Source organism: Aythya fuligula, chromosome Z, assembly GCF_009819795.1.
Source record: "Aythya fuligula isolate bAytFul2 chromosome Z, bAytFul2.pri, whole genome shotgun sequence".
In the NCBI taxonomy this organism is placed as follows: Eukaryota; Metazoa; Chordata; class Aves; order Anseriformes; family Anatidae; genus Aythya; species Aythya fuligula.
The window spans coordinates 40550081-40575352 of record NC_045593.1 but is presented as its reverse complement, the minus strand read 5'-3'; the positions used below and the strand labels follow the sequence as shown (position 1 = coordinate 40575352).

The 25272-nt window shown below is 37.2% G+C and overlaps 1 protein-coding gene across 1 annotated transcript in view; it reads right to left on the bottom strand.

Moving 5' to 3' along the window:
• Positions 1-6368: 6368 nt before the first annotated feature.
• The window catches only part of PTAR1 (protein prenyltransferase alpha subunit repeat containing 1), a 29142-nt gene continuing 10238 nt past the window's right edge, over positions 6369-25272 (bottom strand). The window contains exons 4-7 of the mRNA XM_032206539.1: positions 20861-20965; positions 17828-18041; positions 10812-11128; positions 6369-9414 (exon numbers count right to left, since the gene is read on the bottom strand). Of these exons, the coding sequence (XP_032062430.1) occupies positions 9066-9414; positions 10812-11128; positions 17828-18041; positions 20861-20965 (985 nt within the window). The 3' untranslated portion in view covers positions 6369-9065. The remainder of the gene's footprint in view (positions 9415-10811; positions 11129-17827; positions 18042-20860; positions 20966-25272) is intronic.

Below are 25272 nucleotides of genomic sequence, written 5' to 3'. Positions count from 1 at the left end.
GGGCTCTAGGGAAGTTCTTTTTTTTTTAAAATATATTTTGTACTACTAGAATATGTAAAAATAGAATTAACATGCAATAGAAAATATTCAAGATAAACAAGGTAAAACTCAGTGTGCACAACTGGAAAGCAATGTTAGGATGTCCTCCTATGTTTCTAACTAGACACCAGAGATCTGAACATTTTATATGGCAAAATTTCAACTTCCCTTTACAGCAAAGCTAGGTTTATAATGATGAAAATCTGTATCTGGCTAGGTTCCACTGGAGAAGGATTAAAAAGAGGAAAAGATCTAGTACTAGATAACAACAAATAATTCTAGAACATCTCAAATGAACATTAAGTAGATGCATTTTAAAAAGTAAAGTTGTTACCCAATTATAAGCATCTGTGAGATGACAGTGTGACAAACGTGCAGTTTACTGTTGCACCATGAACATATACAGCAAGCTTTGAGAACAGTAAAACTTAACCCTTTCACTATTTATTAAGACTTTCTCCCTTCAACGTTACACCAATTATTACGTCTCACCTAAAAGCTTACCATTTGTCCCTAAGAATTTTGCATACTCAGTCAACTGACATATAGTACCTTGATACGCAGTACCTCCTAGAACTTGTTATGTGTTACCCTGTGAGCACACAGGTACGAAGTACGAGACTTTTCTCAACCACAAAAACAAAAAAGTTTTCCTAGCTCTTGATACTTGGGTAGTACCCATATTAGTCTCTAGCTGCCCTTTTAAACCAGTAGCACTCCAGAACCGGAACAGTTTTTCCTCAACCACAGCACTAATGAATATACATTACCCTAACAACTTTTATTCGTGAGGTCATGAATATGACCATCTGAAATCACTTACAACCCATCACACTAGGTATGTCAAAGCCACCATGCAGTGACTGATGCCTTCTCTGCAGCATGGCCTGATTCTTTCCCAATGAATTCAAGAGGGAATTTTGTCAGTTGCTTTAACAGAAGTAAAAATGATCTCTTCTACCTCGTAACCAATGACCGGATGCACAGGAACAGCACAAAGCTGTGCCAGGGGAGGATCAGACTGGACACAAGGAAAAATTTCTTTACCGCAAGGGTGGTGAAACACTGAAACAGGCTTCCTGGGGAGGTGGCTGATTCTCCCATAGCGTTCAAGAGGCATTTGGACAATGCCCTCATTAATGTACTCTAACTTTTGGTTAGCCCTGAAGTGCTTGGGCAGCTGGACGTGGTGATCTTTGTAGGTCCCTCCTAACTGAACTGCTCTGTTCTGTTCTAAAATCAAGCACGCGGACTGGTAGCAAACTGCCACATCCTGCAAATTGTTTCTGTGAAAAGACTCTATAGGTTTTATTACTTGCTCATACTAAGCCTTCTGATCTAATGAAACCCCAAATTAAGTGAACCAAAATTGTACGTATCTGCTCAAGGCTTCCTATAAAGCCCTTCTGCCTTCCCACCCCAGCAATAAGATAAACTGAAAGAAACATGTATGGGCAGAAAATGCCCCTGCAGTAAATTTTGAATTTAAAATGACAAGCAGTATTTTCAATAATGCCTTGTGATTTCAGGTGCTCATTTTAGAACATTCGGAGTGAATGGTATTGTCTAGGAGAAAAGAGTAAAGGTGATAGCATTTTGCAAAAAATAAAAATAAAAGCCCTGTAAGAGAGAGATTTCAAATCCAGTAGTTCAAAACCAGAAGGCATTCAAAATGATGAGGAACTTAAAAAAAAGTCATATCAAAAATTCTTCTTTTTTTATCATAAGGACAATACGAGAAAACACTGAAAGTAACGTACCAAAAGAACCATTTGATGTCTGTAATTCAAATATCAATTTCAGTTGCCAGCCTGTGTCTCACATCCTCTTTCTAGTCTCCTCTGGTGCTAAAGTAGTTCATCAAAAATGTGCCTTTTTCCTCCTGGGGCGCTCTTGTAAGCTATCTGGCAAGTAGGACACCAACTGAACACCCACCCCCCAGTCCTCCCAGTCTGCAGAACCCTGCCAGTTCTTTCACTGTCTCAAACACGAGCTATAAGCACTTGTAACAAACCCCACCATGAATAATTTGGTCTGTGGATGCACACATTTGCCCAAGATCATGCAGGGAAAGAAGATGAAGCCACAGAGGGGAAGAAAGAGATCTTGCTGCTTTCAGAAAACCTTGACACTGGCAATTATCTCTCTAGAACCAGAGACTTAAGACAGGTCTTCCATGGAAGAGTTCTACTCACTGATCATCAGCATTACATAAAAATAGTCCTATGTGGGAGGCTTTGCCTTTTTTTTTTTTTTTTTTTTTTTTTTTTTACAGGATGTTACATGAACATGGCTCTGCTGCCATTCATCCACCTGTACATATACACATGCTTACTGTGGGAGAATAAATATCAAGAATTTGTTCACATATCTCTACTAATGAAAAAAAAATCCCTGAAAAAAATTCATTTTATAACTAAGTAAGACCAGTGAAAAATGAACTTAATGCTTTATAATCATTATCCTGTAGAACACTGTTCATTTATTGGATCACTTTCCAGTGTTTTACTGTTCTCTTATTCTTTCTGCTACAAAACTTAATATTTATCTAATTTATCAACATTGGAAATCAAAAAATTACAATGGTCACAAATGTGCATCTGAGAATTTTTTATAGAAAAATATTGCAAAATAGTGTTTAAAAACAACTGTTTGTCCTAATATGAAAGCTGTGAGAATTAAATACTTTTTCACATATCTTGATAAAATAAACATTTTGCCCTTTGTAGAATAGTATTTTGATGGACATGAGAGTGCTACAAAATTAGTGTTTAATGGCATACTTAAATATCATAGTGCTATCACTATCGTGAATCTTAACGCTACTTAAAACCATTTAAGACATCCACTATTTTTTATTACATGAAGTTAAACAATACATTCCCAAGCACGTTTTACAAGATAGCTACCCAGTTTTAAATGTCAACACTTCAAAAAAGAACTGGAACAAAAGGGAATTAACATAGTAGGTATAAACATATTTTGTCTTATAAAAAAAAAAAAGAACAACAAAAAAAAAACAAACACCAAACACAAGTTTTGGTACCTTGAATCATTTATGTGACTTTTCAACAGGTAATAACGTAATCTATACCCTGCTTAAAACAAACAAGAACAACAACAACACATACCAAACTTATCTATTCATTCTACACAGCCATTTGTTCAGGGAATCATAATGTATTAGTGACATACCAGTTCCAAAAGGAACATACAGGAATACCTCATCCAAGAAAAGCTCTTTGTTTCACCACAATTTTATTCTAATCAGAACATGTCCTGTGAACAAAATACACGCCTCCCTTTTGCTGTGGGCTCTTCCCCACCACCACCTATATAGAAGGATTAGCAGCAGGTTTGAGATGGTGCAGGAAAAGATGCTTAATAAACTAGACTTCAGGTAAGAGTTCCGCTCTTCAGGATAGAATCACAGAATCATCTAGGTTGGAAGATCACCTAGTCCAACCTTTGGGTATTTACATCATCAATAAACATATGCCAGCCATCAACAACTAAAAGCATTGTTAATTCTAATATTGTCTCCTAACGAGTTTAAAAATAAAAATAAAAAAATCTGAGATACGTAGCATGCCAACACAGATACAGAGTAAGAAGCTCACCATCATTACAGCTATGCCCATGTGAGATACTCAGCTGTACACTGAATAGCCGACTGAATTGTACTAGGGAACTTAGAGAAGAAACACAGCAACTCCCAGGAGCTTCCTGCAAGACTATAACAGTAATTTAAGATACAGAATAAAAATATGATGTAGATGAGATGGTAAGGTACAGTATTAGTGTGTGGGTAGATATAAAACACTACACTAGACAAAAAATGTTAAAAGCCAGCTACTACATGTTTAGCATTTAGGTTTTATTTTTAAATCAATAATTATAAACTGTAAAAATGTACCCTAATTCACTATGACTATGCCCTGAGAAGTAACATTACACACTAAGTAAAAGCCACTAGAAAGTGTCAGGTTTATACTTGAAAAGCATAAACTGTCTACAAGAAATTTCTTGGAAGCACACATTTCCTCCATATATTATATTATTTTTTTTAGCAATACATCGCTTTTTCAGAGGAAAAGATTAATGAAAGTTTATGTTAATTCTAGTTTTCCCAAATTTAACTACTACCTGAAGCATCTACCACCACATATATATATATTTTTTTTCCTTCATCACCCCTCCCCACACACCCTTAAACTGTTCTGGGGAAACTAGATGGCTTCATAGATAAAGCTTTTCACCTCTGAAAGAGGATTTAGGTCTGGCATAAGGTTTCCGAAAAAACTGAGCCTGATGAACTCCCCTTAAGGACATTAATCAGAGCACTTTTTGGGAGGTAGACAGAGTTATCTAGACATGAAATGAGGCCACCTCACCAATGCTTTGCTACATTCTTCTTTTGCTGGTTGGAAGAATAGACAAGTTGTTCTGAAGGAAACATACCTCTGAACACATGGCAAAAAAAAAGGAAAATTTTCTTAGACAGGGACACTGACCTTCCTTTGAAACTAACTCGAGTGTTAAGTGCATTTGAGAATAGCTGATTTATCCTCTCTTATATCTAACATTAAAATATAGCAAGTTCCAATTGTAAAGAACTCTTATCCCCAAATGAATACAAGACAAACATACATTTAAAAGTCATATCTACATTTCATTTCACTGCTTGATTTCCATAATTGCTCTAGAACATACAACCCAACAGTCGTGGTTTTTTTTTTTTGTCCCTACACTAGAGTGCAAAGGTTCACTTCCTACTGAGTACAAACAAAATCTAAGGATCATTACTCCCTCACTGAAGGCAAAACAAAGCAAAAAGCCTTGTCCAAAAATTCAGTCCATCAAATCTCTGAAGACTCACTGCTTAAATTATTCTGTGGTAGTCACATTTTGTTCATTGTATTATATGTTATTCTGAAAAAGTATGCTTGCCAAGTCTGGCTAGACTGACAAGCTTCTCCAAGAACCTTTGTTTCTGCTCATCAATATTAGACAATACTGCTTAAAAATTAATTATCTACTTAGTAAAAAATTTAATCCTATCCATAAAGACTAGCTACATATTCTAGTGAAGTAGGACTAGCACAAAACTAGAAATGCTAGAAATTTTGATTGTAGAACAGATTCTAAGCTTTCTTACCATATTATTACTTTGCTTATTTGTCTTAAAATAAGATCTATATAAGTTAATTAAACTGTGTAAACTATTTACTTTTCCCCATATTTAAATGACACAAGGATTTGATTGTATAAAGAATGTAAGAAGTCAACAAAACACTAATATGTAGGTTTAAGTAGATTAACAAATATTAATCGGAGCAGCTATAGTGGTGTGCTCCAACATTAACATTATACAGGTTTATTGTAGTTATTTTTAATGCTGCACGTTGCTCCAGTGACTGTAACACACAAGATACCAAATGCCAGTGAAATAATAGTTAATGTATGTAGCAGCAGCAAATTCAACCCATTAAAACCGTGATTCCTTCCATTCTAACTTCTGCAGTTTCAAATTGTTCCTCAAAACCCTTTATTTCTAGCACAAATACATTTCTACAAGGATTAGTCCAGTGAACAAAAAGAACGTGCATCAATGCAAGTGACCTACTACAGTGGAAGGTAATTTCAGTAAAGATGCTGAATTCTATATGAAGATGTTTAAAGATGTGCAAGGTTTGATTTTGTAGCTGAAGGAACTTACAGAGAGTTAGAGCCTTGTATTCTGCAGTTTCTGTTGGACAGTTTCTCCGTGAAATAGAGAAGATTGATATTAAAATGCTCTGACCTCTGAAATACAAAGAGACTAAGATGCCTGAAGTATCTTTACACAGTAACCTCTATCCATGTTAACTGCCAATGCCCTGGAGCTACTTTTCTTGCTGCAAGTCATGCCCAAATGGGACTCTGAACTAATATTAAATGGCAAAATAGGTGTGTACCAAAGATCATAGTTCCAGAACATCGTACCATTGTGAATTTAATACAATTTGCTGGAAGTATCTCTCCATTCATTTCACGTAAGAGGCTTCAAGATACTGACAACAGGAAATAATTTAGTTATCTATTTTATTCATCCCTACAAATTACATTGTTATAGTGAAAAAAAATTAAAGCCTTTTCTTTTTTTTTGTCAGCTTACTGTTTACGTATCTTTCCAGATGGAAAACATGACTTGTTTCAATCAAATTCATTTCCATTGTTTACTTTTCTATGTGGCAGTCTATTCTGAAAACATTTCTAAAAGCAGCAATTCTCATTGGATTAAAAAAAAAAAAAAAAAAAAAAAAGGAATTTTTCTATTAGGTATAGGCTTTAAAAATTCACTCTTTGGATTCATTCTACAGTCACCACTGTCCTGTGCAAGTAATAAAAATATCAGCACCATCATCTCTTATCAGAGCTCTCAGAACATCTTCCAAGCACAAAAGCACAATGGAACTCTATTCAGCTATGTAGGACCAAATCTTGTCTTCATACAAGCATGCATAACTCCTGCTGACAAAAATAGGAACTGCACTCATTCATTTGAGGGCAGTTGTTTGATCTTAAGTGTTTATGTCAGGAAGATTGTCAAATTCAATAGCACAGTACAACCATGATTTAGCTCCAAGAAAGCCAAGTAAGACTCCAGATTACAGTCTGGAAGAAATATCCTACGGGTTTCAAGTCAGGGTCTAGCGTAAATCTTGCAAGTTCCTCTAAAAGCCTCAATCACTCCAGTGCAAGAAGGGAGCATTTCTTCCCTCCCACAATTTAAGAAACATTTCCTATCCTGCTCCCACTTCTCAGTCTTCTGTCTGCTTCTGTTCTTCTTATGAGGAGGTAATTTTTGCAAAGGTAAACAAAGAAAACACAACTAAGTTACTGTCTAACTAACAAAGGACCACAAATAAGGTCCTTAATAGACTGCCAGCTGATGTCACAGTTACCAGGTTCCTACTAGTCGTTAATGGGGTATCTGTAATCAAGCTGACCCAGGCTACTGCACGTGCCTTAGTGTATCTTTCATACACAAAACACAACACATCTTCTGGGATGGGTGTAACTTGCTAGAGTTGGGTTTACTCTAGTTTGTATCTGAACGTACCAATTTTGCAGTGGTCACACAGAAAACATCTTATGACATAATAATCCTCTAAAGCCATTCCCACACCTCTTCCACACATCGGCTACATTATTCTGTAACTAAAACCATCAGCCAAGATGGCATCTCAGATCACATCAAAACAAACTGCCATGTAATATCTCCCTACCTTTACAGAGGAAGGTATAGATGCTCACAGAGACAAAGCTTTGCCATGTAGATCCTCAAGCCTAAGTCAGACGTATCTAGGTACTACAAACAGAAGAGCACATATTCAGAAATGTCTGTGCTACTTTGTGGCTGAAATGGATTATGAACATCCTCTATAAGACCAGAGGAGGTCAATTTTCATTCTGAAATGCATGAATAACCTCTATCCACCAAATTATTTACGACTGTTCGAATTCCACAACTCAAGTACCACTTTTTTCTTTTCAGGTGATAACTTTTTTGAGCAGGCTACCTGTCTTTCAGTCCCTTGTTCTTGCTCTCTCTCTCTGCCCAACAGAGACAGCAGCTTGAAACCTATTGTAGGCAGGAGGCACTTTGGGCAGGAGAAATATACAGCAATTTTGGCGAAGACTCTAGCTTGAAAATCCAATCCCCTCAGAGAATATTCTCTGTTTGGAACAGAGGCAATGTTGCCATTGTACAAACCTCTACAGTTGTACAATATTTCTCCCCTTAAAAATCCCTTTTATAGACAACTCCTAAAGAAACAACAAAACAAACCATTCATGTTTAATTCCAACAGAACAGAAATGTATATCAAATCCCCTTAAAATTTATAGTTATGTAAACAGAGGTCCTATGGTTGGAGAAGTGCAACGAAAGAGGGTTCCAAAGGAAAAAAAAAGAACAACAAAAAAAAAAACCAACAGAAACAAACCACAGAAGCCCTGCAGAAGAACAAGAAGTGAAGAGACAGCTGTCTCTTCCTGCTGTCTTCTCCTGCTGTCTTTTTTTTTTTTTTTTTTTTTTTTGAATTGTACAGTCTCAACAACCAGTCAGCAGAAATACTTTTTAGTCCACCATCTTCTGGATTTGTATGGTGTTGGTTAACTACAAGTTACCAATTTGTGACTTGGCAGGCTGATATTCTGTAGTGTACGCAATACATTCAGAAATGTTTATCAAGTGTCATTAATTCTGGATTGTTGAGGTAAAATAAATAAATAAATACAAAGTAGGATATGAAGGTAAATAAGTCTGCTCTATGAAAAATATTTCCAAATATAGCTCAGACCGTAAGTGTGTGTGTGCTTGTGATGCATCTGCTTTTCAGAATTCCAATTTCATATACTTTCTTGTCAAACTCATGTGACAACTAATAGGGGAAAAAAGTTACAATAATAAAAGGTATGACTCCAACACCATTACTTCCTCAAGGAAGAAACACTGCAGTCTGGTGTTCTGCTAAGGGTAGCTAATACAAATGTAATAGCCCTCACTAAATATAGTCTGAATCCAATGCATTTTTAGCACGATCCAGTATAGTAAAGAGGAAAAACGTGGAAACAGGTTAAGCTGGTACCGACAAATCCTCCTATTCTTTTTCCAGACACTCTGTTTCAAAAACGTACTTTTTTTTTTGTTTTCTTAAAAGCCACATGATTCAGAGTCCACCTTAATGCAGAAGTTAAAACATAAGACAATGGCATGGTAGCAAGCTGGCACACAGGTAGAAAAAGAGTGACTTCTTAAAAGGTTAAAGAATGACAAACTGTATTTGCTTAGTAAAAAGGTATGCCAGTTCTTAATAAATAAAGTGACAAACTTCTACTCTGAGTATCAATTTTAGGACTGACCATTAAGAGAGTGAGAAACACATGGTTAGCTAACATTTGCAATGAAGACATGCGTTTGTGTCTGAAAAGAGAATATTGCACTAAAAGAACAACCCTGAAGGCTTCAAACACTTCCTTCACTGACCTAAAAAAGTAACTAGCCATTTCCTATAAGCAGTAGCAAACCTGGCTTGGTCCGCATCTCTGCAAGTTGATAAAACTTTATCAATGAACCGGTATTCTGTTTCTGGCCCGAAAGAGTCCTGCAAAGGAGCACGCTTCAGCCGTTTTTTTTCTTGAGTATAACCTTGTTTGCAGATGGATTCACTCAAACCATCAACATCCATAGCTTGTGCCATGTGACGTGTCACAGAACAGGGGTGTGAGTTATGAAAAGCTTCATCACTGCTGTCCACGGACGACACAACCGCACTCAGAAGAGGAAGTCTGTTGCCTAGGTGGTGCTGAAGGTAGAACACACGCCTTCTTCAGAGGAAAAGAAAGAAAGAAAAAAGGAAAAAAAAAAAGTCATACACTGAAAACAATACGCTCTTGCTCTTTATTTGCGTTATTTGCCACCCCACCACATTTCTCCACAAACACGCAGGAAAGCTGCTTATTGAAAGCTGAATGACTGTAAAGGAGCCATTGTACTTTTCTATGCCTATGTCAGTAATAAAATTTGCATTACCACCCAGCAAGTCATTCCTCATGCACCGTCAAAGGACATGTAAAGTTCACCTCTTTCCCTTGCAAATAGGTGTCACTGCACAAAATCTGCTGTCATGGTCAGACTGTACAAAGCAAGTTCACCCGAGGCATGGTGCATTAGGTTACTTTATGCAGGAATGAAGATAAAGAGCACAGACAATGGAAAGGGACACATGCCTGTGTTGTAGCTGTGCCAAAGTTGAACAAAAAGACAGCTTCTGTATCTCCAGAATTATTTTAATCTAGGAACTTCACAGACATCATACTTCATGTACGGACTCTCATATCTTGTCTGATCTCACTGTTACAGAGCCTAATTCTTTATCAAACTATAGAAATTTCCATTTCTAGGAACTGGATGTCCCCAGCACAGCCTCTCTGTTCAGCCTAGAGAAGACTTTTTGAAGAAAACAGCAGAAATTTAACTACAGAAAGCAACTGCTGTATACATATATTTGCATGTATGTAACAGCTGGTCTCCCTCAAACCCCACAAATGATCTTCTGTGATTACTAAACAGTAGGAATGCAATCCCATAAACATCTGATCTTGTATTTTAATAAGGGATTTTGTACTTAGGAAGGGTATCAGATCAACTCATACAGCATATATATCTTCAGTTCTCATTACTGTAACAGCACACATACAAATGGTGGAGTTTTGCCACTGTGCTTTCCAAGTGAGCCAGGCCTGCTAGGTAACACAGTGCAGATAAAAACTAAAATCCTATATATTCATTCATTTTGCTTAGCATATTAAAAAAAAAGTCTCAGTGTCACTTTGGCAAACCTGCTCTTACCTTGTTAGGCATATACATGCAGCTAGCAAAGCAGACGGTTTCTGTAGATGATCCTTCAGCCTATCTATTGCTACATCTTATGCCCTTTATACATTTTGTGTGCGATAAGACCAATTAATAGCATCTTGTGTCTCTTGCACAAACTATACGGACAGGCAAAGCTTACGCCAACAAGAAATTTAACCCAATAAAATTTTCCATTCAAGAGCTTTGATTATTCTCCTGAATGTTTTCCAAACGCTCAAGACATGGTAGCTTAGAAATCTTCCATTGAGTAGTACCTTTTAAAATCATAAAAACTACTTGTCTGGAAATATCAGGCAAAGAACAATCCAACAATCAGAAAGACACTCTTTTGACAAAGTCCTCTTACCTATGACACCACAAGGTTTCATGCCCTGGGTAAGCGTCAATCAGATCAGTGCAGAGATCCAACTCTTCCTCTAAATAGTGGGGGACATCCACATTCTGCTCCTCCGCACAGGCAGCTTCTGCCCCTTCACATTCTTCCTCCTTTTGAAGACTAGGGTTTTGCTCATTTACCATTTGATTTCGTACCAGTGTATTATCATCATTCACAGTCCTGCTTATCAAGGATTTGAGTAAGAACTGGCGATAATGAAATCCACTGTGGTCTGAGACATGCATGGATACCCAATATTTAGTGGAAGCAAGTTCATCAAGGAGAATCTGAAACAAAAAGCAGCAACAGTCATAAACCGGTATAAAAGAGGAATTTACCACTATTGCTTCTGTGTTGAGGGCAACCCTCTCTTCTAGTGTTTTCATAGATTATGTCAGTGTGGTTTACGAACAAACACAGAAAAATGTGTTTAGTTTAAGAACAAACACATAAAAATGTTTAGTTTAAGAACAAACACAGAAAAATGAAATAACCACAAGAACCTTTTCCATTGTGTGCTGACAGGTATTCCCCTAAAGAAATTATACTTATTCCAAACTCTGAAAAGGTAGGTGTCACAGCAATCCACAGGATCAGGAAAACAAAGAAAGAAACAAACAACAACAGAAAACACAACAAAACACTTATGACAAGGTATAAGTAGTTCTTAAAACCTCAAAATGGCTAGGAATAAATACTAGGTAGAGGGTACATCAAACTACATGGATGTTATTCATTAGAATCATTTTAATTTTTGCCTAGTAAATGATGGGTATTTGAGATTAAAAAAGGAAAAAAGATTCAAAGTACACTTAAATTTTTCAAAACAGAATGCTGATGACTAACATGTTCTAAATCTTAGGGCTTATGGAATAGAAGACTATTTGTCTATAATTGAGATGCTTGACTTAACAGCTAATTGGTGAAGTCACAGAAAGGCTTTCAAAAGAACTTAAATTAATGATTGCAATTGTTCATATAACATAGCTGACACCTAAGAATTTTGATTTGTGGACTTTTTTTCATTTCTAGGTAGGTGAGTTTGGCTACTGGACAAAGCTTCTTTCACTTTATTTCCTTTTATTAGAAGAAATGGCTACAGCCTTGCATTGCTCCCTCTCTGGAATTTAAACTCTCAAAGAACGTAGAGCTGTACCTTTTTCATTAATTTCTGAAGAACTGTATAAAACCTTACTGGTTTTAGAGCCTTAAGCCCTCTTTCTAAGATACTTCCCCCATTTGAAAGAACTGACTGATGCAAAGCAAGTTGCATAGGCACAAGTCTGTCTTTTTCCTCGTGCAGCACAACAGATACAGCCTCCCAGAAATAAAACGAAAGATATACACAAAACTAGCAATACACCTCTTTTATGGTGCACCTACTCTAAAAGTCAAGAGAGCAAATACAAACAATGCAAAAAGCACCTTCTACCTGAGGTAGGTCTGGAAAAGACAGACCAGCAGCACCATATAAATCAGCAGATTGAAATGCACTTTTAAATAATAGTGTTGATAAGGTCCATTCCTTGATGAGGATTGTAACCTCACAAATAGGGACGTAGACAAAGCAGAGACATTTAATGCCTTCTTCAGCCTGAGAGACATTCATTGCTGTCATCAACACCAGTGATGGGCCCTGAGATCCCCAGAGCCCCAAGCTGGAGGATCACACCTGTGTTAATGATACACTTCCAGCCAACCCCAACTTGTGTGGGATTTGCTGCTCCACATGGATGCATATGACTCTACGGGACCCAAAGAGATTCATCCCAGGGTACTCAGAGAGATGGTGGGTGTTTTTATGAGACCGCTATTGATTGTTTTTTAATAGTCTTGGGAATCTGGAGAGGCCCCAGTCCCCTCAAAGTCCACTGAGAAAGGCAAGGAAGAAAACCCTGATAATTGCCAGGGATGTCGATCTCACTTCAGTGCCTGGTAAAACGATGGAGATTATTCTGGGAGTTACTGAAAAACACTTCGAAGACAATGCAGTCATTGTAGTGCAGTAAACCCGACATGGGCTTATGAGGGGAAAGTCCTGTTTAATTAACGTAATTTCCTTGTATGACAAGGTTACCCACCTAGTTGAGCACGGGAAGTCAGGAAATGTAGTCTTTTGGATTTCAGCAAAGATTTCAGTCCTGTTTCTCACAATAGGCTTCAGGACTAAATGTCTAGCATACGAGACAAGAATGTAGTAAGATGGGTGAACAACTGGCCAACGAGTTGGGCTGAAAGGGTTGTAATGCATGGGGCTACATCAGGCTGGCTGACAGGCACTAGTAGGGTTCCCCAGGGCTCTGTTCTGGGGCCAGTTCTCTTCAGTGTTTTCATAAATGACTAGCATATAGGGCTCAAATACATACTATCAAAGTAAGTATGTCAAATACATACTGGCAGCCAAAAAGGCCAACTCTGTACCCTGGGGAACATCAGGCACAGCACTGCCAGCTGGTCAAGGGAAGGCATTGTCCTGCTCTGCTCTGCGCTGCTGCAGCCCCACCTTGATCTGTCTGCAGTTTTGGGTGCCACAGTACGAGAAGGACATAAAACTATCAGAGATCTATCAACTCATCAACTATCAGTAGCCAAAGGAGGGCTACAAAGATGGCTATGGGTCTGGAGGGGAGGACGTATGAGGAGCAGCTGAGGCCCCTTGGTTTGCTCAGCCCCGAGCAGAGCAGGCTGAGGGGAGGCCTCATGGCGGCCTGCAGCTCCCTCACGAGGGGAGGGGAGCGGAGGGGCAGGTGCTGAGCTCTGCTCTCTGGGGACAGCGACAGGACCCGAGGGAACGGCATGGAGCTGGGACAGGGGAGGGTCAGGCTGGGGGTTAGGGAAAGGGTCTGCACCCAGGTCGGGCACTGGGACAGGCTGCCCAGGGCAGTCAGTGGTCACAGCACTGAGCCTATGGGAGTTCAAGAAGTGTTTGGACAATGATCTCAGACACATGGTCTGAGTTTTGGGTGGTCCTGTGTGAGGCCAGGAGTTGGATCCTCTTGGGTCCCTTCCAACCCGGGATATTCTATGATTTATAAAGGCTTGGATTCTATTCCAGGCTTGGAATTCTCAATGGGGCTAATGGTCCCCATTCCCAGTTCTCAACTTAAAACTTGATTAATTTCTCTCTGTTCAGCTGAACTGAACTTAACTGATTTAAATTCCTGAACATTAAAAATGTAAGATCCTATTAAAAACAACATAAGGTTTAATAATGAAATCAGAAAAATCAGACCAGCCTTTATTCAGCTGCAATTGATACTAGGCACATTATGAAGAGCTTATATCTCAGGTTAATCTGATTAATTTAACTGACACGTTCATGAGCTACAAAGATACAGGGGAACATTAAAATTGGATATTTTACTTCCTCAAATAATGAAGAGTAAACAGAATGATTCCTAGCATCATTCCTTATCTGAAAGAGAAAATCTTGTTCAGAAAAGCAAAACTGAAGAGCTCTATTAAACCTCTTGAGATCTACAGCAAAACTAAGGGTGTCTCTTCCAGGAACATCAGAGTAACAGTGGAAGATGCTTCAAACAACTGAAGGTGTTTTGTTTTGTTTGTTTTTTTTCCTCCCAGATTAATTTTAGCTGATAACAACTCAATTTTCTCTATTTCAACACCAAACAGAGCAAGTCCTTTGCCACTCTGTGGAAATAACATGAAAACCTCCCCCTCCATTCTTGAAAACCTCTTTTATCTTATAGGGTAAGCCGAGTACAATGGAATTGGCACCCTGCTCCAGAACAGGATGCACAAGCCGACCTTTGCCTCAACCTCTGGGTTTGCACTCCCTTTTACACCCTCCCTGACCCTCTTCTTTCTTTTTTAAATGTGCTTACCAACCATAAAATGCAGCTCAAAACTTCCTCCTTGGTCCGGTACACTGGGGAAATGAAAGGGGACTGTGTCTGGGGAAAACACTTCCTAACAACCACTGCATAAATATGCCAATGTCCTCTCACACACAAGACAGGCATTTTTGGAGTTTCAGTCATCTAAGGAAAAGCCAAGGCCTTACCGGGAATGACAACAGGAAAAAATTATTTTGTGTATTTTTATTTTTATTTATTTTTAACTATATGACCCGTACAGTCACTCTCCACCCTCTAATTACGACGTTGATTATTTCTGTCTAAAGAAAATTCAAATTTGTCCACCGTTCCTAAATAATATCCTATTTTTGTCCTTGCACACTAATGCACTGTGATGGGTTTGAATTTTAGCAGACTATACTGATACTACTCTCTTACACTTGTTCTCCAACTAATTACACACTCCTCTATTACTAGCTGCTTGGAGTTAATGTTCTTCCCCATTAGCTAATTGCACCGTCAAGGGAAAAAACTGAAGTCAAGCCTTCTCCTCCTTTTCTGAGTTATGTATTCCAATACCAGAAAGATAAGATGGGCTTGGAACAATCTGTTCTTGAAAGATCTGTAATTAATATTAATGAAGACTATTAAAATACACTGTAAACTTGCTACTATGATTGAAGTTCTGCAGGAAAAACAAACAGATTTCTATATTCAAACAAAATATTTTTTAATGTCTAGTGCAAGAATAAAGACACATCCATATTTTGTGAGAATATCGTCTTAGAGGTTCAAACTTTCCTCTCTAGTATTTCATATATTTTTTCCTGAGCTTGAATTGAGTTTCAGCCTGCAGAATGATTAGGTTTACAAAAACAAAGGTAAAAAAGAAAAAAACACCAAACAGCCTCCAGCCCCCCAAACCTCCAAAGTTAGCCAACATAAATTCATAAATGATAAGTTGGTTTTGCAAAGTATTATTTCAGTGATACTACAACATACACATTATATTTCTGGGAATCTATTTTCTGTCCATGGTATTAAGAACAACCTAATACTACTGGCAAAGTTTTCATCACAGCAGAAATATGGCACTAAATAAAACAGTGTCCTCTAACTTGAGGCAATCTAGCAAGAAATAAATGGCTGAAGAACCACAATATCTGTTTTATCTGCTGTTTTTTCTGCACAGTTTCAGCCTCCAATCTCAGTGAAATTTATCATTCTTAAGCACACAACTGGCTGAACATATACATGTAAAATGAGACCTCAGGCAAGAAAAAAACACATTTATATTGTAAAATTCTGTAACATCCACATTTACCCTGTTCTTTTTTTTTTCCTCTCTCTCATGACACATCTTGCAAATAATCACTTTCTAATTCTACCTTTTAAATCTAATAGATACAAACTTTATCTCAAGATTCTTTGTATCTTCCTTGTTCCACATCTTCCTAATTTTCTTGCATCTGAAACATCTAATGCTAAGCCATCTAAAGAGCATAGTCTCTGAAGAGAGCATCAGTGCTGCCATGAAAAATATCTGGATTCAGTATGGGGATTTTCCCAGTGGGTTAAGCCCACTTAGATAATCAGCAGCCCTGGTGAAATTTTGCCAATGGCTATGAAAGCCAGTTGGACAAAACCAGAGAAAACTATCACTTCCTTAGTAACAAGGCTAAAGAGAAGACCAATAGGGAAACTGGGATGGCTGCCAAAGCAAATACAGTTGGGAATGATCTAACAGATTTAAGCATTTTCCTCCACTGGCACACTTGTGACTTGTCACACAAAACATTGACAACTGCCAATGAATAAAACCACCACAAAAATTCCAACTCTGAGAAGCATTCTAGCAAGATGCAACTACCTGAGTTTATTTTGACTATTAAGAAAAAGCAGGTGCAAAAAACATTTAAGGTTTTAACCCAATCTTTTAAGCCAAACTACTGTCAACTAAAGCATAAAATTACTGAGTCTTAATTAATAGTGTTAACAATTTTTGTCTCCTTCTCCCCCAAGCTTTTAAAAAAGCTATCAAAGATTTACGTGAAAGTGCCTATTTCCTATTATTTCTTTAACCTTAATTTTTAACCTCCAGGCTATCGCAATCCTGTATCACTGATCTTTCCATACCTATCTTTTCACATCTTACTTGGTAATTCTGTGTTGTCTCCCTCAAGGAACCTGGAACATGCTTGCTATCTACTACTGATCTGACACAGCTATTTTTAATTTTTCTCAGGTGACAACAGGAAACGAGCAAAACAACATCCACTGCTAGCAATAGCTGGCCCATAAGACTTAGCAGTAAGAGTTCTACAGACTCAACCTCCGTCTCTAAATTCCTCCCTTACTTCTGCTACAGATTTACAGCAAAATACTGTGAGTGCTGTTAGAAATGCAAATGATGTGTCACTGTATCTGCCTACAATTCACAGTCAATTCACCTATCATTTTAGGAACCACAATATTACAAAACCACCCATATAATTTTAGATCTTGTCACATTGAATTAATTCAATTTTCCATAGGTCTCAAAGTTTTAAATACTACCATGTGCTATTAAATATTCACCACCATGCAATACTGCTGGAGCTGGAATGGCCTGATAGATGCCAAAAGCATAGCTGCCAAAAGATGCTGTTGGAGTTAAGAAACTAGCTATCAGAACTACTATGTGTTCTCTGTAATTCCTGCTGTCTTAATACATCAATACTCTGACCTGACAGAGAAGCAGAGTAAGTGTAGGAAAATAAGACATCATGTTACACTATCATAATAATATCCATTGTGTGTTGTCTTTTTATTCTATTAGGAAATTCAAGATTAGTGTTATGGAACATTTTTTGTTCCTTCTTTGTTTTAGCTCACGTAGTCTTACCTATCCTCTACCTGTTCACCAACACTAAATACCAACAGACAAACAGAATGTTGTACATGGGCAGGAAAAATCTGTTCTTTCTGCAGAGCATAATTTGACTATGCTGGAAAAAAAATGCAAACCAGTACATATTGCAATGTTTTGCCTGTTTTTTAAGAACATGCTCAGCTGTCTATACTCACTTAATATGACACTATCCACCCATATCAGAGGATCTGCTTGGCAAAATATATATATATTTTTAAACAAGGAAATTTAAGACTTTATTCACTATTGCATTATACCTTGACAGTCAGCTTTCCCACATGCTGTAAAACCCAGATGCGATGGGACCAGGCATTGTAGTTACTTGGGTATCTCCCAGCAGCTTCAGAGCAGACATCCATTTCCTCCTGCACTAGTCGATGAATTCTCTCCACAGGTGCTGCTCCCAAGTTTCCTTTATTCACAAGAGTGGGCAAGGAGTTTTCCTGAATTAGATGTTGCAGCACCCATCGTCTGGTTAAATGATGTACAGTGTTAATGATGAGAGACTAATTTTTAGAGAAAAACAATTTTTTGCATTTATATAAATCAATCAAGCTTTTCTGAGATTTCCATTATCTGAACTATGCTGTAATTAGAGGCTGAATAAGAAAACGTAGCAAACACAACCATCTGAACTGCTCCCAAACTGAGAGCTGTAACTTTATGATCACATTCCAATATAATTTAACTTTAGCTGTATTTGTTTGTTTGCTTACTGTAAGTAGCCATGGCTACTTACAGCATACAGGAAGAAAACAAAAAGAAACAACAAATAAGGAAAACAATTCAAGGTCTGCACATGATTTCTCACAAGTTCCTTTCAGAGGCTTGTATAGCACTAAAATAAAGTTTAAAAAATTAGGCAGAAAAATGTGACTCAATAGAGATATTAACTGTGCTTCATGTGCGTTTTTTACACTTCTCAGTACTGCACATTGCAAGCAAAATTAATTTCTGTACATCATCAGCAGAAAGAAAATGCAAAAGACTGAATGTTTCAGTGGCTACAGGCTTAACTGAAACAAATGTCTTTACTATCAAATAATACATATTTGATCTGAAGACTCTGAGACACGTACAGACTCCCACATGGCTTTTCCATTTTATTTTGGACTGGCTTTTGTAGTATTTTTAGATGAGGATTGTATTTTGAGAGGTATCCTCAGTGCTACAGAAAATGTACATCTGCAGGCTCTACAGAGAGCTGAAAATTATGGCAGATATCTGTGCAGCAGCAAGTGTCAAGAGAACGCCAGTGAGACCACATGGTCTGGAAATGGTCTGGAAAGCTGGACATATTTCAGTTTGTGCAGTGGATTTTTTCTATTTTGTACTGACTCATATCAGTCTCAAAAGCAATTAATAATTATTTCATGACAGTGTCAGCTAAAAAAATAAAAATTGAGAATTCTCCCTTGCAGTTCCATCATACATAAAATAGCAGCTGTAAAAAAAGATAATACTCAGGAAAAAAAAAAAAGAGTAATCCGTTTGCTTTTTGTCTCATTTGAAAAATGTTTATAACATTCTTATTCATTGATATTTATTTAAACCATGCCTTTTTCTTAGTTCCTTTAAAAAAAAGATTTAAGCTACTGGAAGACAATATGAACAATTGTAATCTGAACATTACCATCTACTATTTTTTTAAACTTCAGTCACCATATATGCAAGAAATGGGAAAATCTCAACCATTCTCGAAACTACTTTTTTATTCTGAGCAAACACAAGAAAGAACAACAAATTATAACACTAATAAAAATATTCCTAATTTAAGATTGCATTAAAGTTGGAGATAGACATTTTCATTATTTCTAAGATGTAAATAAATACCAAGAACCTTACAACTTAGCTTGTAGTCAAACTTCTGACTAGTTTCATAAAAGTATGTTGGTCCATATAACAATATGCATGGCACCAAGCTCAACATTAGTTACATGCTAAAATTTGTTTTCTACTGCTAGTTACCACATAGGAAAGGCTAAACCATGACAAACTGCAGGGTGTTCTTCCATTATTTCTATGCAATCCTTTTGCTTCAAACAAAGCAATCACGCAGCATGAGTAGTCAGAATGAAGATGCTGAAAAGCCATTGAAGGGTAACAAAATTAAAAATCAACACTGCAGAAACTCATTAATGTTGTTGCTAAATCAATGCCACTAAGATAGAAAATAACAGAAACTAAGTGAGGTAATGATACCCTATAAAGTGAGTAACACCTAGTAATAGTCCATGTATTGCATTCTATGTAAACTTCCAGAATTTTGAGCACATCCACTAAACTCAAAAAGATGAATTTACCAACAACACCCTAATCCCAAAATTCATGTTATCTTTAAGACTGAAACTTGTGTATGTTTTTGATAGAATATGAATCCCCTCATAGGATATTAACTTCACGGTTATCTCAATACTGGGCATGTGAAATACAAACATTATGAACTGCTTTCTAATGTTTTCCATTCAAATCTCTTGAAAATTGTCTGTAAAAGGATGAATAAAAATGTAAAAAAAAATAATAAAAAAGAAAAATCACACATACCAAGAAATTTTATCATAAAATTGAGCAATGTGTCTATACTTCACTCAGCTGTGCTACAGGAATTTTACATACACTCAGTCATGACTAAAATAGTTAGCTCTGTGTTTCAGTAATTCTGGAGTTACATTTTTCAAAAATGTGGTCTAGTGTTTTAATATTTAGCATTGGTGATTTAATGGCACTGTGTAAATTAGAAATGATAAAAACATATCCACCAAACCAAAAAAGACTAGCAAAGAAATGGAAAAGAAGACAACTTTAGTTACAGAGATTAGCTTTTATAGATTCTTCTCTTTCCAAAGTGTCTGTAGGCAAACAATAGAGTTATAAGTTGGGGGGGCTAGGGGACAGTAACCCACAATGCTCAAATAGTTACTATTGGAAACAAAATTCTCAGGATGAGAATTTTAGGTCCTGCAAGACATGATAAACCCTTAGGAAAAATGATCCCATCTCCAAAGCTCATTAAAAAATATGCCATACATTGGCATATGATTGTATATTTTGTGTATATCATGTGGCATATGATTGTAGTTCTAAGTGTAGAATAAGAGAAGCATCTTCAAAAGCTAAAGCACTGAATTTTACAGTGACTGGCTCAAAGAATCTGCTGTATTTCTAGTTGTCCTCTTCCATCCAGCACTCTGCTTAACTCACTCACAGAAGAAAACAAAACAAAACAAAACAAAAACTCCTAGGAAGAGCGTTTAAGTTTGGGAAAGCAACAGAAGGCACGGGACACAAACCTATGAATCCACGTTTCTGGACTCTTTGGAAACTTGGTTAACGCCAGTTTTCCAAGATGCAAATCTTTAAGTGGATTTAAAGTGCCAGATAGTATTAATTCTTTCCTACAAAAGATAAAATAAATTTGTATGAATAAAAGATGTAACCTGAAAACAAAACACAAATCCCAACAACAAACAGCATGGCATTTTGTTTGCATTAAAGTACAATTTCACTGTCAAATTCAAAGGCTTTGGTGGATTGACCCATTCCACTTGGTTATATACGGGCATCACTATTCAGCCAGGCCCAACAAAATAAATCCAACTCAAATAAGTTTATCTTAATACATTCTATCTGTTGGTTCCCAATTCTAACAACCACCAACAAAAAACACTGAAACAACTGTATTTTTGGGTGTGGCCTCTATCACATTTTCTGTTACTAATCAAAAAGCCAAGGAGTTTGGGCTACATATAATGCCTATTAACAGTAATGTTGCTTTTGTCTGCACACTCTAGAAGAGTATTAATAACATAAGTTGCTTCTTTTTTCTTTGATTCAAGGACTGCCAATAGAGTTACATATATGATGAAATACCTTTCTTGAAATTAGGCCTTCAGATTATTTTGTATATCTGAAAATACAGTCACTCTTCCACACAGCTTCCCCCCCCCATCTTATTTTCACACACAATTTTTAAATATGTCTCAAGATACAGTATCACTGATTCCTAAATTTAGAAGGAAGGGAGGAATATTCTCTGTGTGTAAAATATTTTTCAAACTCACCAGAAAGGCAGAAATCACTACATTTATTCATAGATAAAACACCTTCTGGTTGAAAAAAAAAAAAAAAAAAAAAAAAAAGAATTTGCCCTAACAAAACTTACTGTTCAGCTAACAAAAGCCTTCCCAGAGCACCCCTTCAACAGACATAGCAGAGTGAAAGTCTGTATTTTACTTTTTTTGCCTTCTTTGCACAGAATTCCCTGCTCCACACCCTGTTAGCCTTTCCAGATTTACAACTCTTCCAGCCCCTCTCAAGCATGTTTGTAGACATCACCCTGTCACTGGTTACTCCAAGAACATTAGCTTCCATCTCCTATTATCCAATCTACTTATTAGATAGCTGCTTTGAAGTTAAGATACGGTATGATCCAAAATTGCCATTTGATTTCAGTAAACATGCCTCTTCCAGAACATCAACATGCATAAAGCTGTAGCAATTTTGGCTTTTTGTTCATTTGTTTGTTTTTAAATGATGTTGTTTATCACAATCATATGCATGGCACCAGGTTAAGCTAGAGGAGTGACAGTCGGCGAAGGGCATAGGAAAAAAAAAGCAAACAAAAAAATCCTGGTGGGATGGGAAAGAAATACACTATGAAAACAACTCCTACGTACCAAGTAAAACATCTCTGTGGTGTGAAACAGAACATAGCACGGCAATACCGTGGCAGGTGGAAGAACTAGTCTATTATTGCTATGCAAAAGGTGACATTTTGGTAAAAAGCATGTACACGGACAGAGAAAGAGCAGTTCAGATCAGTCCAGCATTAAAAAAAAAAAAAAAAAAGCAACATGTACAGGTTTAGATTAGATATGGATTACCAGGACAGCAACCTTCCAAGATGTAGACTCCTTGTGGGGATATTGCCCTTTCCACCCTAAAGTATTAACTGCAAATAAATAGGCTCAAACATATTTACTCTTAAATTTGTTCTGAGTTTTGCAAAGTTGAGGAACATCAGAGGCAAGATTTAAATTTTCTGCTGTGGTAGAAAAACAGTTTTTAGCTTCACAGATTTACATTCAAGAGATGCCCTCATTCATAAGTAAGGGACTTCAACCATAGGTATGACTACATTATTATAAACTCCAAATAAACCTCTTTCAGTCTCTTTAAGCAAATACCAGATTTAGGATATACAACTTCCAGCTCAGTTTTTGCCACATGAACCATTGTTAGCTCTTCAGCCTTCAGAATTCCAGTTCCCGTAAGAGAGAATCTGAAATGCTCTTCACTTGCCTCATGTTTTAATGACATCTTTGAAGTCACTGATATCTCATGGGAAAATATTTGAACTTTCAGAGCTTCTTGTTATCTGATGCCTTTTGACATTTGATCAATCATACATGTAAGCAACGATATCAACAACAATGATGCCTATGACAACTTCCTTCGTAATAACTTACAGATTTTGGTCATAGTAGCTTGAAAGATTTTTCAACTCATAAAAACATAAAGCAAGTTATGATTAGTAACTGCAAATGCCTCGTTGCTCATTCTGTATGACAGGAATTTCCCTCTGAGTTCTAAGAAATGACACATCTCCTTTATCATGCGTTCCTACACCACACAATTGGCTCTCGATCAGTTCTCCCTGCTTAGGTTATAGGCTCTGCCATTCTGTAGCTTCCCAGTTTCTTCTAATGAAAATAAATAAATAAAAAAAATAAGCTGTGCAGGCACATTACGCTGTTTCGAATAGCTCCAAAGTCAAGACAGACATATTATATTACCTGTTCTAGCAGATAGCATATTTAAAGCTTTATGTTCCCCTGTGCTTCACTAACGACACACAATTTTCTTTGATGATCATTTGAGCTCAAATACACATTAGCCTTCCACATCACCACTTGTCTTCTTGCTCTGCCAAGTCCTGTCTCCTCTCCAAGGAAGCGATTTCCTTTTCCTACTCTCAAACAACCACATTCTCTCCACATTCAGTGCTGTTGGGTCAATCACTACCTCTGAAGCTCTCAGCAGAGAATACAATGTAGGAAACGTATTATCTCAGCCTAAAATGATAAACTTATTAGATTGTACACAAAGTACTCTGCAGAAAGGGCTGCTATTCAGTAAATAACTCTTATTCTTTTTATTTTAGGCTTCTCAGAATCTATGATGCTTTTTTTCCTCTCCAAATAAAACAGGGAATTTGTGTGTCAAGAGCATACGATGAATCTGGCACAAAAAACATCCTCTGCAAGATGAAAACAATCATCCCACGGCTGATCCATCATGTTCTGCAAGCAGAGTGCAAGTCCCACACAATTAGTTCCCTGCTTATAATAATCCACAGTACAAATTTATCTCCGGTATCTGTGCAGAACATAGCGTGTCTTCTACTCAGTGACCACATATATCATCCATGTCTGCCTGCCTTGATCTGTAGTATGCTGAGATTGGAACCACACAGCATAGTAGGGAGGCTGAAGTGTTGTGCTTTGGTTTGGGTTGTGCCATTGAGTGCCTACCCTTTGAAAGGGCCAATGCCTAGCAGCAGCCTAAACCAAGGCAGGTGTAGATTCAGCACATCAGAACCTCATCTAGAGCACTCAGAGGCAAATCCCTCAGCTACTGAATGGCTGGTATGACATCAGCCTCTCTCTGAACGTGACACACAGTGCTTCAAAGACAAAACACCAACCAGGCCACCCCGCCAAAAATCAGAGGAGGACAGACATCCTCTCAAGTTTTGCACACTGAGGTAAACCATAAAGGCCATAAAAGAGACAATCTTCACCTACGTTCCTTAATGTTGTTATTCCATTTGCAGTTTTAAACTACCCCGCTCGTGTATGTCCGAACAAACTCTTTCAGCTGTCAGGCAGAAAAAAACACACAGACTGTTAAGGATAGATGCATTTGCATCAAAAAAAAAGACAAAGCAAAAAACCTGAATTCAGTTTTATGTACCACAAGATTACATTACTCTAATAGCTCTAGTGTTTATACATGCTGATAACTCTATTTTGTTACTTGACAGCTACTTGGGGGTATACATTTTCAAGACAGTAAGCCCTTTGCTACCACTTCCACCTGCCTTTCTTATACTCAAGACGCTAGAGAGTGACATATCCCAGCAGAATCCTCCAGAACTGTATCACCAGTTAAAAAACATATATATATATATACATATATATATATAAAAAAACATATATATATATATGAATTTCTGATATATAGGGTTGACAGCAACCCACAGCCATCAGCTTTCTAGGTCATTTTGTTCATTTTTTCCTACTGAAATTAAACTACTACTTTTGTTTAACTACAAAAAGTGTTTTTGGTTTTCTTTTCTTGTTTTAAACAAGAGCCCTCCTGGACACTAACAACTTCCTGCCAGCCCTCTAACCACTCTTAAATTATTCCTTTTAGACTGTGTCATATCTTACCTGGGATGCAGAAAAATATTCTCCCACCTGCAGGATTTACACAAAAATTATCTGCTTCACAACGCTATGAATACAACTTCCTCCCCTTCTCTTGCAGTATATTAAGGGCTATTCAGCTTTGACAAGCTGCACTGGTTGTAGTAGTAAATTGATCAGTTTGCTCAAAAGGACTCAGGTATAATATTGAACGAATGGTAAAATGGGAACAATGAAATCAGACAGCAGACATCAGTTGGGTGCTATGCGAT